Raw genomic sequence first — 15544 nt, forward strand, 5'->3', positions numbered from 1 at the left:
CTGTGCTTGTTATATAGTTTACATGTTTACAAGTTAATACAGATGATAAAACTACTATCCTTACTTCATATAGCTGTCTACTGATTTGCTATTGCAATCGATGCTTCAGCTTTCGGGCGAAACTGCGACTTTTTTTCAAACATAGGAATTAAAATAAAATGGTGTGCAGTTCACCACTACTCTCATTTCTCAATCTTTCCCATTTCTAGGCTCTTGCGTTTCCCGATTCTTATATTTTTTTTACGGTCCCGTGAAAAACTTATCAGCAGGGTTCTACTGTATTGTACATATTGTTATGTGCTATTCCTGCGCACTGAAGTACGCATCCTGCCGAGCATGGAAGAATGCGCCAGAGAGACGGTGAAGACGACGATCAGAGTAGCGCTCGTGCTGTTGTTCTGCCATATTGCCTGCAGCGGTCTCTCTCTGTATATATTTTGTAAATACAATTTCCTATCCATTTTGGCTACTCTCATGCCCGTGGCAATATCAATGATCTGCCCTATGACACCTCATCTATGATCCGGCTTTATGCTGACGATTGTGTCCTGTATAAGATTAGTGTTTAATTAATTACATCTTAAAGAGATAGAATTGAAACTCCTGTAAGTGATGGGGAAAATAATGGCCATTCCCTAGCCATCCAAATGAACAGTGAATGAGTTTTCCTTTCAAAAAGCATCCTCCACTTTGTGCATTCTTGCAGAACTTGTTTGCTTGCATAATTAATGGGCATTTGAATGCTGGTATTCAGCATACCAAAGACATCCACCAGGACAGCGTTAAGACCATGTCATAATTCAATGAACAAAAAGTTCAAGAAGAAAGAAGACGATGAGACACGGAGGAAGCAGAAACAAGTCAATGCACCTGACATAAAGCAGCGAATGAAGGAAAGTCACATGGAGTTGAGTGCGCCAATTAATGTCAAATACATCAAAGAAGTTTTAAAAGAGTTGACGGAATAACACATTCCGAATCGTAAACCGAACAAAGTTGTAAATACTACAGGACTTAATTTTCTTTATGGTTCTATTGCACTTGTAGTTTGTAGCACATGTTTAGCGTGCAACTTGTAATGTGTTTGGGTTTTCTTTTTCTTAGATGTAATTAGATGGTTTTTCTGTCGTACAAGCTTTGTTCCCACATAAAGGTTCCGCACTGTCCAAAAGGTTCCTGTGTTGTGCATTCCATCTAATGACCATGAACTGTCCGTAATTTGTGTTCAATGTTTTGCAACACCCTTGCTGGTGCCACATGAACACAGTGAGGTGACAGGAAAGGGCCACTCACCAGTCAGCCATCTCAGGCAGGATGAAGTGCTGTCCCAGGTGGTGCTCTGCGAATGCACGAGAAAGTGTCATGGCTCACTTCTCAGCGTTCCTTTAAGACTCCTTAATTCTAAACTCTACGAGTTCAGTCATACCTTGATCTAATGAAACGCCTGGTTGCAAAATTTTAGGGATATGCAAATTTCTAAATATACGAATACAAATTGAACACAAACTCTTAACTTTGAATATTAAATTAAACATCATAGAATGGTATTCGTGTGCCTTTACATAGCCAGTTTTTTAATGTTGCATGTTGGGAACATCACAGTTAGGCTGCCCACAGTAAAAAATAGACCAGTATGCCATTACAATAAAAGCTTGTTTATTTGACCCTCACTCATTAAAAAAAATTGAGTCAGTTGCACTATAAGTCTGGTCTCGCCAACCTGTACATTATTATACAGCATCAATTGCCCCTTAAATCAGAGGCAGTTGACCCTGCGCCAGTTGTCCCTCAGTGTATTTGTCGTCAAGTGAAAGCTTCACTAGCACCTAAGAAAAACAAAGTCTGTTTCTTATAGCTGAAAATTGAATTTTTTTGGGGACGTATCTTTTCAAATTTCGGCAGGCATTTGCCGGCATTTATTTTCTTCTGTAAACTCTGCGCACTGACTCTGTTTCTTTACAGAACCACCATTTTAGTTTGCGTTTCTGGCCCTTGACATTGGAAAGCTGCTCACACATGTCAGGTGGGCGAGGTATTTGAGAACACAATGTTGGCTTCAGACAGAGAAGAATATCTTGAGCAAAAATAGACATACAGTCGAATTTCGATAATTCAAACTCGAAGGGGGCCGGAAATTTGTTCGAATTAAAAGAAGTTCTAATTAAAGAAAGGACGTATTTTTGAAGTATTCGAGCACCATAGCACGATGCACAAACGTTGCGAGTCGTGAAATATTGCGGCGCGCAACTGTCCCACGCTGGCCAACGCTCGGTTCCCGATAACGGCAGCAAACGAAACTTCAGGGAGCGGATGGCGCCGGATGGCGACGGGCGGGCGGGCGCGCACGGAGACCGTCGAAGGTGAGGGAGGAGGGCGGCAGGGAAGCGGATTTGGTTTCGACAACTCCGCCGCGTCGGTGGCAGTGTCTTCGTTGGCTCCCCTCGCCCTCTCACTCAGCTCCCTCGCAGCTCCCCCCGTTCGACTGTCTCCGTGAGCACCCGCCGCCGGTTAAGCTGGCCCGGCGCCAGCTTAACCCGCTCCCTGAAGTTTCGTTGTCTGTTGTTATCGGGAAGTGAGCGTTTGCCGGCATGGGCAGTTTCGTGTGCCAGACTGGGCCTTCGCCGCTACATTAAGGGGTCTCTCCTAAGCTTTTGCTCTATGGTGGTGTCGGAGCAATGCCGGTCGGGGGGCACCGCCGCATTATTGGGCGCGCTGCTGAGAGCATTGTCGTTCCGCGGTTTGTTCGAATTAACCGTCGCAAATGTTTTTGTGTTCGAATTACCGAGCGTTTTCGCTTATCGAAATACACATAACTTTGACGGGACCACAGTGTCAGTTTGAATAAACAGGCAGTTCGAATTAAGCGTGTTTGAATTAATGAGATTCGACTGTATTTTCACCAAACTTTGGGAAATACTTCTCTTATGGTTTATTTACACAATTCCTCAATGAACCCGCCATCCGCAGCAATAACAGATTCAATTCGACTTCAGAAATGGCTGCATGCACGGATCAGGTGGTCCTTAAAAGAAGTTGGCCATTGAGTCATCAATGGTGGCCTTCAGCGAGTCTTTTGTATTATGTGGCTGTTTGTTGGCCTCTTTATCAATGACGCCCCAGACATAGTAGTCGAGCGGATTTAAATCTGGAGAACTAAGAGGCCACATTCTGGGAGTGACGTGGTAGTAGAAGTTGTCATCCAGCAACTCCTGGGTGACACAGGTGGTGTGGGCGGGAGCCAAATCTTGCTGAAAGACATTAGGTCTTCCTTTCGAAAGTCTCTATCCAGGGCTTTATCCCTGTAGGCAACTCATCAGTGCTTGCGCAAAGCCGCCTGTCATTATGGCGGTTAACTTTTTGGTCACAGTTCTTTTCATCTGAAACAAACCAGAGCATTCCAGGCTCTTCAGGTCTCTTTAGCTTGCTTAGCAAGCGCTTGGACTGGAGTAGATGATTCTTCAGAGTTTTATCGGACATGAATTGCCCCTCCTCATGACATAGGAATGGTACCTCAAGTCCTCGTGTACAGCGAGCCTGACAGTCGACTCTGCAACTTGGAGCTCCTTTGCAGTGGCCCGCATTGGCTTCCCTGGGTCACCACTCGCAATGACTTGTAGCCGCCGGAGAAGATCAGGGGTTCTGACGACGTCTGACCGCTGACTGTGTTTTCCCTTTTTGCCACAGCTGCCACGTCACCGTCAGAACACATCAGTTCTGTCCGCACCTTGTAAACGAAAGACTTCGCTACATTCAGAAAGGTGGCAATTTCTAAGTCACTGTAGTGTGCAGCCAGGGCGACGAGGACTGCATGGCGTTTCATTTCCTGCATCAACCTGTACGCTTCCATCTTTGAACAAACTGCACAGTATGAATGTTAAGGGGCCAACCAGCAAGAAGCCGCATGCCTAGATAAATATGATGAGCCTGCTGATGCCTATGGTGATAAGGAATAGTGTTCTCAAATACCTCGTGCACCCGGTATTTATATGGGGAAGGAAACAGCAGAATAAGAAAGGTGAATTGTCTTAGAGGCATATTAATTACAGTTGAAAATTTTAAAAATTCATGTACATGCAGAGGTTCTCGTCAGGGAACTGGCAGCTCTCTGTCCTTTTGCCCTTCTTTTTTCCTAGATTTTTGCGCTACTTTCCATTGTTTCTGCCATCTCCGTTGCATACTTTGGAAAAGAAAAGCACTTCAGGTTTTGCATCTGAGAGGCATGGCAATTCAGGACGGTGCTTTTTCAGAACTTTAACCTGCACTGCATTCATTTTTTTAATAGCCCTAAAGCGTCTCTATCTCATTTCCAACATACAGGGTGCCTCGGTACCTGTAGCACTTCGAAGCTCCAGATTGAGAGCCTCTGAAAACTGAACGACTTCATTCAATAAAGTGTCCTTATTGCTCCTCTGTTGTAATCAGTATGCATTTGTTATGCACGTCTTGCTTAGCACTTTCGTGACCGCGGGAAAATCGGTAGTTTTCGGGTAGTCTGGCTATTATTTTTTTTCCTGCCACAGGAAATGATTCATGTTGAAGTGTATGGTATCAAATTGTAGAAGAAGAAATTATATTTCCAATGGTATTAATTTCAAACAGCATATTTATTAAAAATACTTCGAAAAAAATTATCAAAACAAAAAAATCGCATCAAGAACGAGAAAGATCGATAAAAACATCAATGCTGCTTTGCACAAAAAAAATATTTTAAAAAATCGAAATATACGTTTTCAAGAAAAGGGATATATGAAATCAGCCTGCAAATATAAGCTCTGTATCTACAAAAGTTCTTGAGGCACACGGGTACACACAACACTTCGGAGCGCGATTCCAAGGTGCACTACCGGCCGTCTTCGTGGACAAGACTCGACTCTCTGCGCGTCCGCCGGTAAATGATTCCGTCCGAACGACGTTTACATCTTGCAGATAAGAACTGTGACCTTTAGAACACGCCGGAAATCCTTACGTCGATACGCGGCAGCGATAACACGGTCCGAGAAGAAAGCAAAACTGAACGGCGGATACCCGTCGATGTTCCGGGGCGGTTTGCCGCACTTTCTTCGTCCGTAATGAAGTCCGACGAATCGAAGTCGTCTTCCGAGTCTGTGCTGCTGCGATCATCCGCAAATTCGAGCCCAGATGCGTCGGAAACCGTCGAAACTCGCCGTTTCCGTGGAGCGGACGCGCGCGACGTAGGTGCCAAACGACGAGCGCTCGTCACCCCGACTATGCAGGCGCTTTAAAAATCCCCGCGCGGCGGAAAAGAGAAACACAAAAACGAAACCGATAAAATAGTCTCTCTTTTAACCCGCTCGATGGCGTTAGCTGTCCGGAGCGCTCGGAGAGGCGCGAAAATTCAACTTGTACCATCGACAACATACTGTCGACGGGAATAGGCACGGTCACGAAAGTGTTAGGGAGACTTGCTGATACTACACAGGTCTGCACATGCCAGGTATTGGCGTAAATGCTTGTGTTGGGGACGTGGTACGTCTATTTTAATAACGCCTCGACACTGGCCTGCAAACAAAGATTAGGCCCCTGCAATTTCCTGGAATCGATCCACAAAGGCCAGGTAGGTCTTGAAATAGGTTGTGTGCCCACCTTATCTGTGTCCACTATCTGGCATGCACTGATGGATGTCTCTTGCACGGGAGAGGCACCAATAGTTGGTACTATTGTAAATACACTCGAACCTCTTTATAACGAAATTGGATATAACGAAATAATGGTTATAATGAAGTAAATAAAGTTCCCCTTGAAATTCCCATAAAGATTTAAGTATTTAAAACCTCGTTTTAATGAGGTGAAATTATCCTGCCAATGGATGCAACAAACTAAATTCTTCTCTGAAACCAGAAATACTCTACCGTAGCGCTCCGAGTACATTGCTTTCCACAAGGTTCGGCACTCGTTTGCCACAGCAGTTCAAAACTCCCACGTCCCCGTGTTGAATACGTCATTGAGCAACACTGGTCCTTCTGACTGCCTCGCGTAGCTATGCACCTGCACTTGTGCGCAGGTGTGATTCTCCACTGACCTCTCTCTCTTACGCGCACCTGGCTCTGCGAGCCGCGCCCCGCTTTGCAGCTACGTGTGGCAGTGCAAAAGATCAGTGCATTCACTTCTGCGCAGCGTACCATGCAAGCAGGTGCAGCTGGGCATGGCCTCCGAGATCTCCCCAGTGCAAACTCGGGGGTCACGGGCAAGCCGTGCATTGACCTCTTCCTCTCCCCGCGGTGCGCCGTGTGGGCTGGCAGCAGGGTGTGACCTCTGAGATCGCATTGACCATGGTGCAACCTCGGCTAACACCAGTCGGCACGGTGAAGTTCACTTGCATCTTCTATCCCACAGCGGAATGTGTGTTGTGTGCAACGTGCTGGTCAACCGCGACGAGTCAAGTGGAAAGTGGACGTGAAAGACCATCACAATAGAACAGAAGGCAGCTATCTAAAGGCTGTCGCGTGAGGTGCTAAGTCGCGTGTTGCACATGCTGAAGATATTTTAACACGAAAGTGTTTTATGCCGGGGTCCACCAAGACTTCACTGACGTATTTCCGTCACGGAAATACGTCATACGGAAATACGGAATGACGTTCTTACAATGTACACGAACATAATACAAAGAAAGAAACCAGAAGAAAAAGTTCCACAAACATGCAAAATTTGGAAATCGAACCCACGACCTCTCGGTCCGCGACGATAGATCGCCGAGCGTTTAACCCATTGCGCCACAAACGCATTTGCAGAGAGCTACACAGACGCGCCTTATATATCTAACACTCCTCCGTGTACCCGCGCTCTTGCTCGGGGCGGTGCCGCCGCCTACGAGCAGAAAAGAGAAGTACTGCATTATGACACTAACGCGCACCGACAGTGAACGCTTCGGTGGTCTCAGCACTACGACGCCTCGATGCCAGCATTCGAAGGGACGCTGGCATCAAGAAGCACTACCAACGCCACCTAGGTGGCGGCGTTCACCGTACTCAGCACAGCGGAGCGTGGCCTCCGCAATTAGCTCTGAAAATGTTTCTGAAGTTGATCGCGGAGGCTGCAATTACGACGCGCTGTACGCGCTGATTTGACTCGGTGACGATTCAGTTACGTGCTTTGTCTTGCGCGTTGTATTAGTGTGTCAGTTACGTGCTTCGTCTTTCGCGTTGTGCTAGCGTGTGCAGCGTAGTGCAGCTTCCATATGCACGACGGTTGCTCATGGTCATCGACGTTGGTAGTCGTGATGGAGGAGACGTGCCACCAGGCGTCAGCGTGGGTGCATCAACGCCTAAGGGCGCTTTAGCCACAAAACACCAATAGACATTATATATCAATGTGCAATAAACATTACACTACTTCTGTGAAGACACGTTTCACTTTCGTGTTCTATACCGATTCCTATATAAGAGGGATCAACCACATTATTTGTTGTTTTAGTCAAATTTCATTGCATGCGTGGCCTTGTAGCGATTCAGGTGGCAGCGAGGACGTCTTTTTATTTCCATGTTTACAATTGTGCACTCCATTAGGCATATATTGCAGTAAATTACAATAATGGATATAACGAAGTAATTTTGTGTGCCCCTTCAACTTCGTTATAGTGAGGTTCGAGTGTAATGCAAAGACTGCAAATAGCCACACTTTTCTTCCTCCCACTATTCTCTCTCTACTTTCTCCTATTCTGTCCACTGTTTATGTGATTTGCATTCTCTGGGCATCCAGTTTTTGGTGTGTTTCTAACCTCTTGCACACAGCCCAAGTTGTGTACTGCAGAGCAGACAAGATGGGCCACTGGGCAGGTGCCCAAACAGATGAATTGCTGCTGCCTGTCCCAGTAGACGACTTGGCTCACTGGGCATGTCATATCGGTGTGTGCCCAATCATTGTTAATCCCCAAGAATGAATGGGCCAAGGTGACACAAGGGGGTCCTTAAGTACAGTGGGACCCCGTCGATATCTTCCTTGCTGTTGCTTTTTTTCCTGGCTTCTGCATCGCATTCTCTCAATCCAGACCTAAAGTTTATTGACTCCTTAGCATTATGTTCCCATTTTATATGTCGCCATTCTGTAATGTTCCTTGCATCTTACATTGCATTTGAATGTTGCGGTCACACAAGTTTAGTGATGCAGAGGGAAATTTGCTCTTGCATGTTGCTATGAAGACAATAAAAGTATACTCGTGGTTAAGCCTGTCAAGCCCCACATGCTGCCCCAAAGAGCTGGAAGTCAGTCCCTATAAGCATGTCTTGGCGCGATTGTGGTTATTCCAGTTTCCTAAAGTCAGCTTTGCCGCAATACAGCCACGTTAGGCGGTGAAGCATGCACAAGCTAGTACGGTGAGGGGGTGGAAAAGGTCTGCTGTCACAGAACGTAGTACAAGATCTTTTAATTATATACGCACAGTACACGGTACACGCCACAGTACGAGTGCCAAGACATGTGATAACTGTACAGGCAGTCATTCAGAGTTCTTTCTGACATTTCTGTGGCGATTTGCAGCCTTCCTAACACTGTTACATTTTCCTGGCTGTTATGCTTTTTTTTTCAATGGTTCTTCGAAAGACATATCAACAGGGTTCCACAGTATATTGAAGCAATAGCGCCCAATCTGCAACAGATACGTCCGCGTCAAGCCCAGCCGCTGGATGGATGGCCTTAGCAAGGAAGCCGAAGCCAGGATGCTATGGATACTACGGAGTTTCTACTGGGGTGCAGTGATGGTGTGGATCCTCAGCATGCTGCCACGCATAGGCTGCCGACACTCCAAGCAGCGTGACAAAAACAGCAGCACACACCTTGAAATGAAGTCTTGCGCTGCATGTGTAGCCAAGATGAATGACCTGTCTGCGCTGAGGCATAATATTGCTTACACTGTGCAGGGAAACTGGCAGGAGGGTTAACGGGCTTGGGTACAACAGCAGAGAAAGTCACTCTAGAAGGATTTATTGTTGGTCTAGTTGGTCTTGCATAGCTGATGAAGGAAATGGCACTTGTCTTCCAGTGTGCATGTATTTTGTTGCGCTAATTTCCCTCATCAATATGTCTCTCTCTTCATTGCTGTCATGGAATGTGTGTGTTGCATAGAAATCCCCCAAATAGTTGAATGCTTTAGTTGCAGGTTTGGATTTGAAGGAGCTGCATAAGCACTGCCAAGGAAAACAGCCATTGCACTGACAAGTGCCCTAGCCAAAACATTGGCCTTTGGTTTTTGCACACTGCTTTTCTAGAGAAGTGTGCCATTTTTTATGTAAAATGCAGCCTTGCTAGACCACACGTGCCAGAAAGATGGCGCACTGATGCACAATGCTCGTTGCCAGAATCATTCGCGCGATACTGTGGAAACAGCACAACATACTCAGCAAAGAAATCCACGTTTCACTGGCTGTCATCAATAAAATACAGTGGAATCTCGTTGATACATCTTCATGGGAACCGGAAAATAAAGCGTATCATCAGAAAATCGTATCATCCAACCAAATCGTATTATCGGGAAAAGAAAAAGAATCGTACGTATTATGCAGAATCGTATCAACATGACTCCACTGTACTAACCTGGATTTCGCCCACTGAGGTGGTGGGCCAGTCGGTCAGTGACCTCGTACTGGCTTTCTATGAGGCGTGCTTCGAGGTCAGCATGGCCGGCTTCCCTGAAAGACAAAAAATAGGGGTGTGCGAATATCAAACAATGATATGCAGATGCATTTATTAGCAAGTTGGTTAATTTGTTATGTCGGAACATTGCAATTACATTGTAAATGTTAAAAAGCTAGGCTAGAAAGCCGTTATACTAAAACATTGTGTATTTGCCTCATGTTAACTTGGAAAATTTATTAATTCCCACTAGCTGTCCTTGCCATCCCGTGCCTTATTATACCGCATCAAATGCACGTAAACTCTGAGGCATTTGACCCTGTGCCTGTCGCCACCCATCCCACTTGCTGTCAAGCGTCAAGCAATAAGGTCAGAATTAGAGGTGGTGCTGCAAAAAAAAAAAAAAAAAAAAAAGTGCACCCTCGCTGTCTGCAAACGCTTGCCCCTTGCTATTGAGAGGCTGGCTTTCCCGCACAGTTTAGCGGTTTAGTGGCCAAGTGTGCTTTACAGGCGAAATTTCGCTAGCAACACGAAATCATCAGAAAATTCAGCACAAGATCGGCCCAATATTCTTACATTAGATAGAAACAAATGCTAATAACCGTGTTTACTCCCGCACAGCCAGCAATATATTCGATTTGATTCGAATATTCGTATCCAACAGAATATTCGAACATTTTCGAATATCTATTTTTCGAATCGTATTAATACGAATGTTAAAAATACAGTCGAATCTCGATAAATCGAACTCGAAGGGGCCCGAAAATTTGTTCGAATTAACGCAAGGACGTATCTTTGAAGTATTCGAGCACCATAGCAAGTTGAACGAACGGCGCGAGTCGTGAAATTTCGCGGCGCGCAAGCGCACAGCGAGTTGCGCCCACGCCGGCCAACGCTCGGTTCCCGATAACGGCAGAAAACGAAACTTCAGGGAGCGAACGGCGCCGACATGGCGACGGGCGCGCGCGCGCGCGCGCGGGGACCGTTGAAGGGGAGGGAGGAGGGCGGCAGGAAAGCGGAGTTGCCGCTTTAGTGGCAGTGGCTTCGGTGCACACCGTGCTTCGGTGGCTCGCCCTCTCTCTCAACTCCCTCGCAGCTCCCTCACCTTCGACTGTCTTCGTGCGCGCCCGCTGGTACCGCCGGTACAGTCGGTTCAGCGCAGATTAGCCTCCTTGAGGTTTCGTTTTCTGCCGTTATCGGGAAGCGAGCGTTTGCTGGCTTTGGGTGCCGACGCCGCCGGTCCAGCCGGCCCAGCGCCAGCTTACGGTACGGCCACGCCAGCGGCCGAAAAAAAAAAAAAAAAAAGAAGAAGAAGAAAAACGCGCGCGTCATGCCGCGAGCGGGAGCGGCATGACGCGCGCCGCGCGGCAGCGCGATAAGATCTCCCGCGCTCTCCGACGCGCGAGCAACACCGCGAGTGCTCGGTGTTTCATGCGAGACAACGATCGTCGATTGAAAACCCGGCGCGGAGCGGCGGCGGTGCGGTTGTGATGGCTCCGTGACGTCACCCTCGTCGCTCTTGAATGCTTCTTCATCTCGCGGCATGCAGCATTTGCCGCAGAAATGGGTCTCGAACCCATTTCGCGCGGCACGCCCCAACACCCCAGACTCCTGACGCATTTGCCGCCCGCGGCATGACGCGTTGCCGCTAGCGTGGCCGTACCCTTAGGCCGCTCCCTGAAGTTTCGTTTTCTGCTGTTATCGGGAAGCGAGCGTTGGCCGGCGTGGGCCTCCGCCGCTGCATGAAGGGGTCTCTCCTAAGCTTTTGCTCTATGACGGTGTCGTAACAATGCCGGTCGGAGGCGCCGCCGCGTTATTCGGCGCGCTGCTGAGATCGTTGCCGGTCCGCGCTTTGTTCGAATTAACCGTCGCAAATGCTTTCGCGTTCGAATTACCGAGCGTTTTCGCCCATTGAAATACACATAACTTTGACAGGACCAGAGCGTCAGTTCGAATAAACCGGCAGTTCGAATTAAGCGTGTTCGAATTAACGAGATTCGACTGTATAATATTCGATAATATTCAAACTTTTCGAATATTCGCACACCCCTAACAAAAAACAGTCGCTTGGGCACTTTGGCTCCTGTCTACACTAAAGTGAGCTGCGCCCACAATAATGAGAGCAAGGAACTAAAGAAAACCATAGTTTTATTTATTTTATTTAATACATACTGTGGACACGAAGTCCATGCAGAGTGGATAAAATACAAATATTAGGTCACAAGAAGTAAAACAATGCCAATACAACAAAATGCTGCAACAATTCAGCAATAATGCTGATACAACTTTTACAAAGGCAAGTCATCTCAGTCATGATTGGTGCGTGGAAAGAAAGAGTATTTAGATAGGTTGGTTCCGGCAAAATAGGGGGTTATAGCATTTTGGTGATGTTGGCGAGTAGGTCTCGTTATTAGTGGACTTGCATACGCTGCCAGGTTGAGTGCCAATTTGTTATTAAGTAACTGAGAAAGAAAGTCGAGCTGTAATTTATTTTCGACGCGATTCAAGTGTAGGAATACTATTAGACCTCATTTGTTAAGTTGGAGAGTTGAATGCCAAAAATTTGTTGTAAACAAACCAGATAGCCTGTCTTTGGATTCAGTTCAAGTTTCTTTGTTACATTGAGTGTAGGGATCCCAGATAATACAGGCGTAATCGAGCTTTGGTCGAATGAAGTAGTAATAAGCGAGTAGTTTAACAGAGAATGGGGCGTGTTTAAGCTTGTATTTGAGAAAGCACAGTTTACAGAAAGCAGAGAAGGATATATTTTGCACGTGAAGGTTCCAGAACAGGTTGCTGCAAAGGGTGACACCTAAATATTTATAGTTAGTAACTCGTTTAAGTGCAGAGGAGCCTAGCATATAACTATAAGAGAAATGCTTTCTTGCAGGAAATGGGAAGAAAAACACTTTTTTCATCATTCAAGGTCATCCAGCATTGAGAGCACCAATAGAAAATTTTACCGAGGCTATCATTCAGATCATGTCGGTCACTAGTGGGGGTAATTTCTTTAAACAAGACATGATCATCTGCAAATAGTCTTATTTGAACATTCGGCTTTACAACATCAACAATGATAGCAAAGTATTAGACAACTACACAAAGTACGGTTCATAGTTTTTTTCTGCCGTGTAAATTGCAGCAAGCATTTGCATACTAATTAAATTAACAAGCGGGGTGTCACGCGCGCACAGGAAAACATACAAATCTCACTCGATGACCGCATGAACTGTTTGGTCCCTGACGCTGGCACTCTTTATTACGTCAGCATTATCACAGCAAGTGATCACGGTCATCAAGTGAGATGGGTTTTTGTTCTCCTGTGCGCATGTAATTTAACCCTTTCAGGGTCAATATCGTACATGTACGTCCTCCGCGAACACCTTCAAAATGGTCAATGACGTACATTTACGATATCGCTTGTACATTTAAAAAGCGCGCCTCTTTAGATCATTTCTTTCGCTTGGCATGTGCTGCCACTCGACCGAAACACGTGGAATTTTTTACTTGCGCCGCAACGGTGCGTCGGCTATCGCTCGCGCATCCGGGCGCGCGAACGCGTGGCACTGGCAGCAAGTTTCAGTTTTCTCCTGCGGCGGATCCCGCTTGTTCCACACGCTAAACTGATGGCTATCTGGTTTCAAATCTCTCAAAGGGTGACCGCTTATTACTCGATCGTTTATCGCCCACAGCGGCGCAATTACATCTGTTCCCACGCAGGCGCGTATATACACAAACGATGCTGCCGTTCTTGTGTTTCCTTTTTTTGGAGACCACAAAAGCTCTAGCGCACCTTGTTGGCGATAAGATGAAGCCTTCTCACTTGTTTGGGTTTCCGGACGTGCACACAAACATTTTTCAGAGCGCTTATCTTCTTATTCATGAATAAAAATTATAAATTTTACAACACAAACAATTTACAATTTTTTCCTCACTTTTCGTCACTCCAAAAAAATTACGACCATATTTTTCGAAATAGGTTCTTTCAAAGAATTTAAATCAGCAATAAAAAAAATCAACCTTAAAAGGGTTAATTAGTAAGTGAATTTTTACTGCAATTTACACAACTGATAATACTCTGAACCTTACTTTGTGTAGTTGCGAAATATCTAGCTAGTATCGCGATCAATGCTTTGCCTTATGGGCGAAACTGTGGCTTTCTTGCACTCTTTGCTGCTCAGGTCTTGCAGTAACGAGCTTGAAACCAGCTTTCACAATCAGATCGTTTCGCTAGAATCAGCCAGATACCCCAGTCACATAATAGGTGCTGCTTGCAGCAGACTCATCCCTGTTATAAAAGGAAATGTTATTAGCAGTCGCGGACATGATGAGGGCACAAAAACGGTTGCAATCTCCTCGTACGTGCACACGCTTTCACACAGTCTAAAAAATGTTCCCTCACGCTATGGTGTCACGGCAGCATTTACCGCACCAAAGAGACTTTCACAGTTGTACACGTGGGTCTGGAAGAAAATTGAAGCTTCAGTTGAGCACAACGAAGCCAGTTGTGTGTAGTGTAGCACAAGAAGTGCTACGCTGTGTCACGGGCGTGCAATACTGCTGTAATGCACTTCGTGCAAGTAGAGTGTACTAAATTGGGGGAGTGGGTCCAACGAAGGCTCCCCGCTGAGGCTTTCTTTATTGAAAAGTTGTTGGCGCCACCGTCGCTTTCTTCCAAATGAGCGGCCCCATGCGCTGGTCGGACGCTTGTCGCGTTGGAGACCTTACCACAGCTGCAGGGAGCTTTGACAGGCGGACACTCGGTGATGGCAACACTGATATTATTCCCCACCGATCTATTGCAAATAAAATGGAAAAAGAGCGGCGGAAAGAATGCAAACGATGCAACAACGATGGAGCGTCAAGCAGACGACAGCTACTCAGCCCGTGAGCTCGCCTCAACCAATGAGCGCTGCCAAAACAGCCGGAGCCAACGTTTATTGGCCGGAGATTCATAATAAGACGACGGCAGCGCCGCCACAATTTCAACATTTTTTGCTTCACCTTCCGCACTTGCCAAGGCATCCGCTGGACCCACTCCCCATTCTAGTACACTCTAGTGCAAGACTGCTGTAATATACCAGATGCCATTAACCCTTTCCACTACGCACTTGGTAGACTACTCCTGTAGCTGTGGCTGCAAACCGGCACATTAACAGGAAAATTATGGAGGCATGCCACATTAAAAAGACAGGACAAGCTTGTGTCAGTCGGGCATCTATCTCGTAGACAGAAAAAGAGCAAACATATCCGTGTAGCCCGTATTGATAGGAAAGGCCAGCCGTGACGTGTTCGCATCGTTTTAAAGGAGTACTGACACAAAAATTTTCGAACTTGTTTTTTCTGCTATAATAAGTAGCTAATGACCCAGTAATCACGGCTCGAAACCTCATTTGCTTCAGAGCGCTACAGGTAATTATTTGGAGTCTTCTTTGCAGCGACCAGTCCACGTTTCGGTTTCATAGAGCAACGAGATGGGAGAAGCGGGTTTGTAAACACAGTGAGCACGTGATCGCACAAAACTGTGACGTGTTCAAGCCAGCGCGCTCGCAGGCAAGCGAGCTTCGTGTTGCTAGTTTGTCTGCTACGCCTGCACGAGCTTTCCGATGTCGTCGCCGTCCTCGTTTTCGTCGTCCAGCGGCGACTATTTCCTCCAGGTGGGAGTCACCACTGTACTAGACGTGGCCAACCACTTTTGATTCGATCCACCACAGGCGAGCTGGCGATCGCTGGAAAACCGTATAGGCCTAGCTCGCTGGCCGTCTGATCCGGGGCCGACGACCCTTGCGATCCGTCCGCAGCTCGTAATAAAATGCCTATATTCGTCAACACAATCAACGTCTGCACATTTATGACGCTCATAACTGACAGTACAATAAGTTTTGCCGACGGCGTTGGTAGCGATGAGAAAACACATTAGCAAGGTGAGCTGCTTCGTAGAGACGATTGATGCGGCGGC

General features: G+C 46.5%; 1 protein-coding gene across 2 annotated transcripts in view; it reads right to left on the reverse strand.

Annotated features, from left to right (window-relative positions):
• Positions 1-15544, reverse strand: part of LOC119444234 (ARF GTPase-activating protein GIT1-like) — a 149118-nt gene that overhangs the window by 93221 nt on the left and 40353 nt on the right. For both annotated transcript variants that reach the window (XM_049663219.1, XM_049663220.1), the window contains 2 exons: positions 9547-9641; positions 1294-1339 (listed from right to left, as the gene is read on the reverse strand). In XM_049663219.1, coding sequence (XP_049519176.1) covers positions 1294-1339; positions 9547-9641 — 141 coding nt within the window. The remainder of the gene's footprint in view (positions 1-1293; positions 1340-9546; positions 9642-15544) is intronic.

The sequence above is a fragment of the Dermacentor silvarum genome, chromosome 3 (genome assembly GCF_013339745.2).
Source record: "Dermacentor silvarum isolate Dsil-2018 chromosome 3, BIME_Dsil_1.4, whole genome shotgun sequence".
NCBI classification, from domain to species: Eukaryota; Metazoa; Arthropoda; class Arachnida; order Ixodida; family Ixodidae; genus Dermacentor; species Dermacentor silvarum.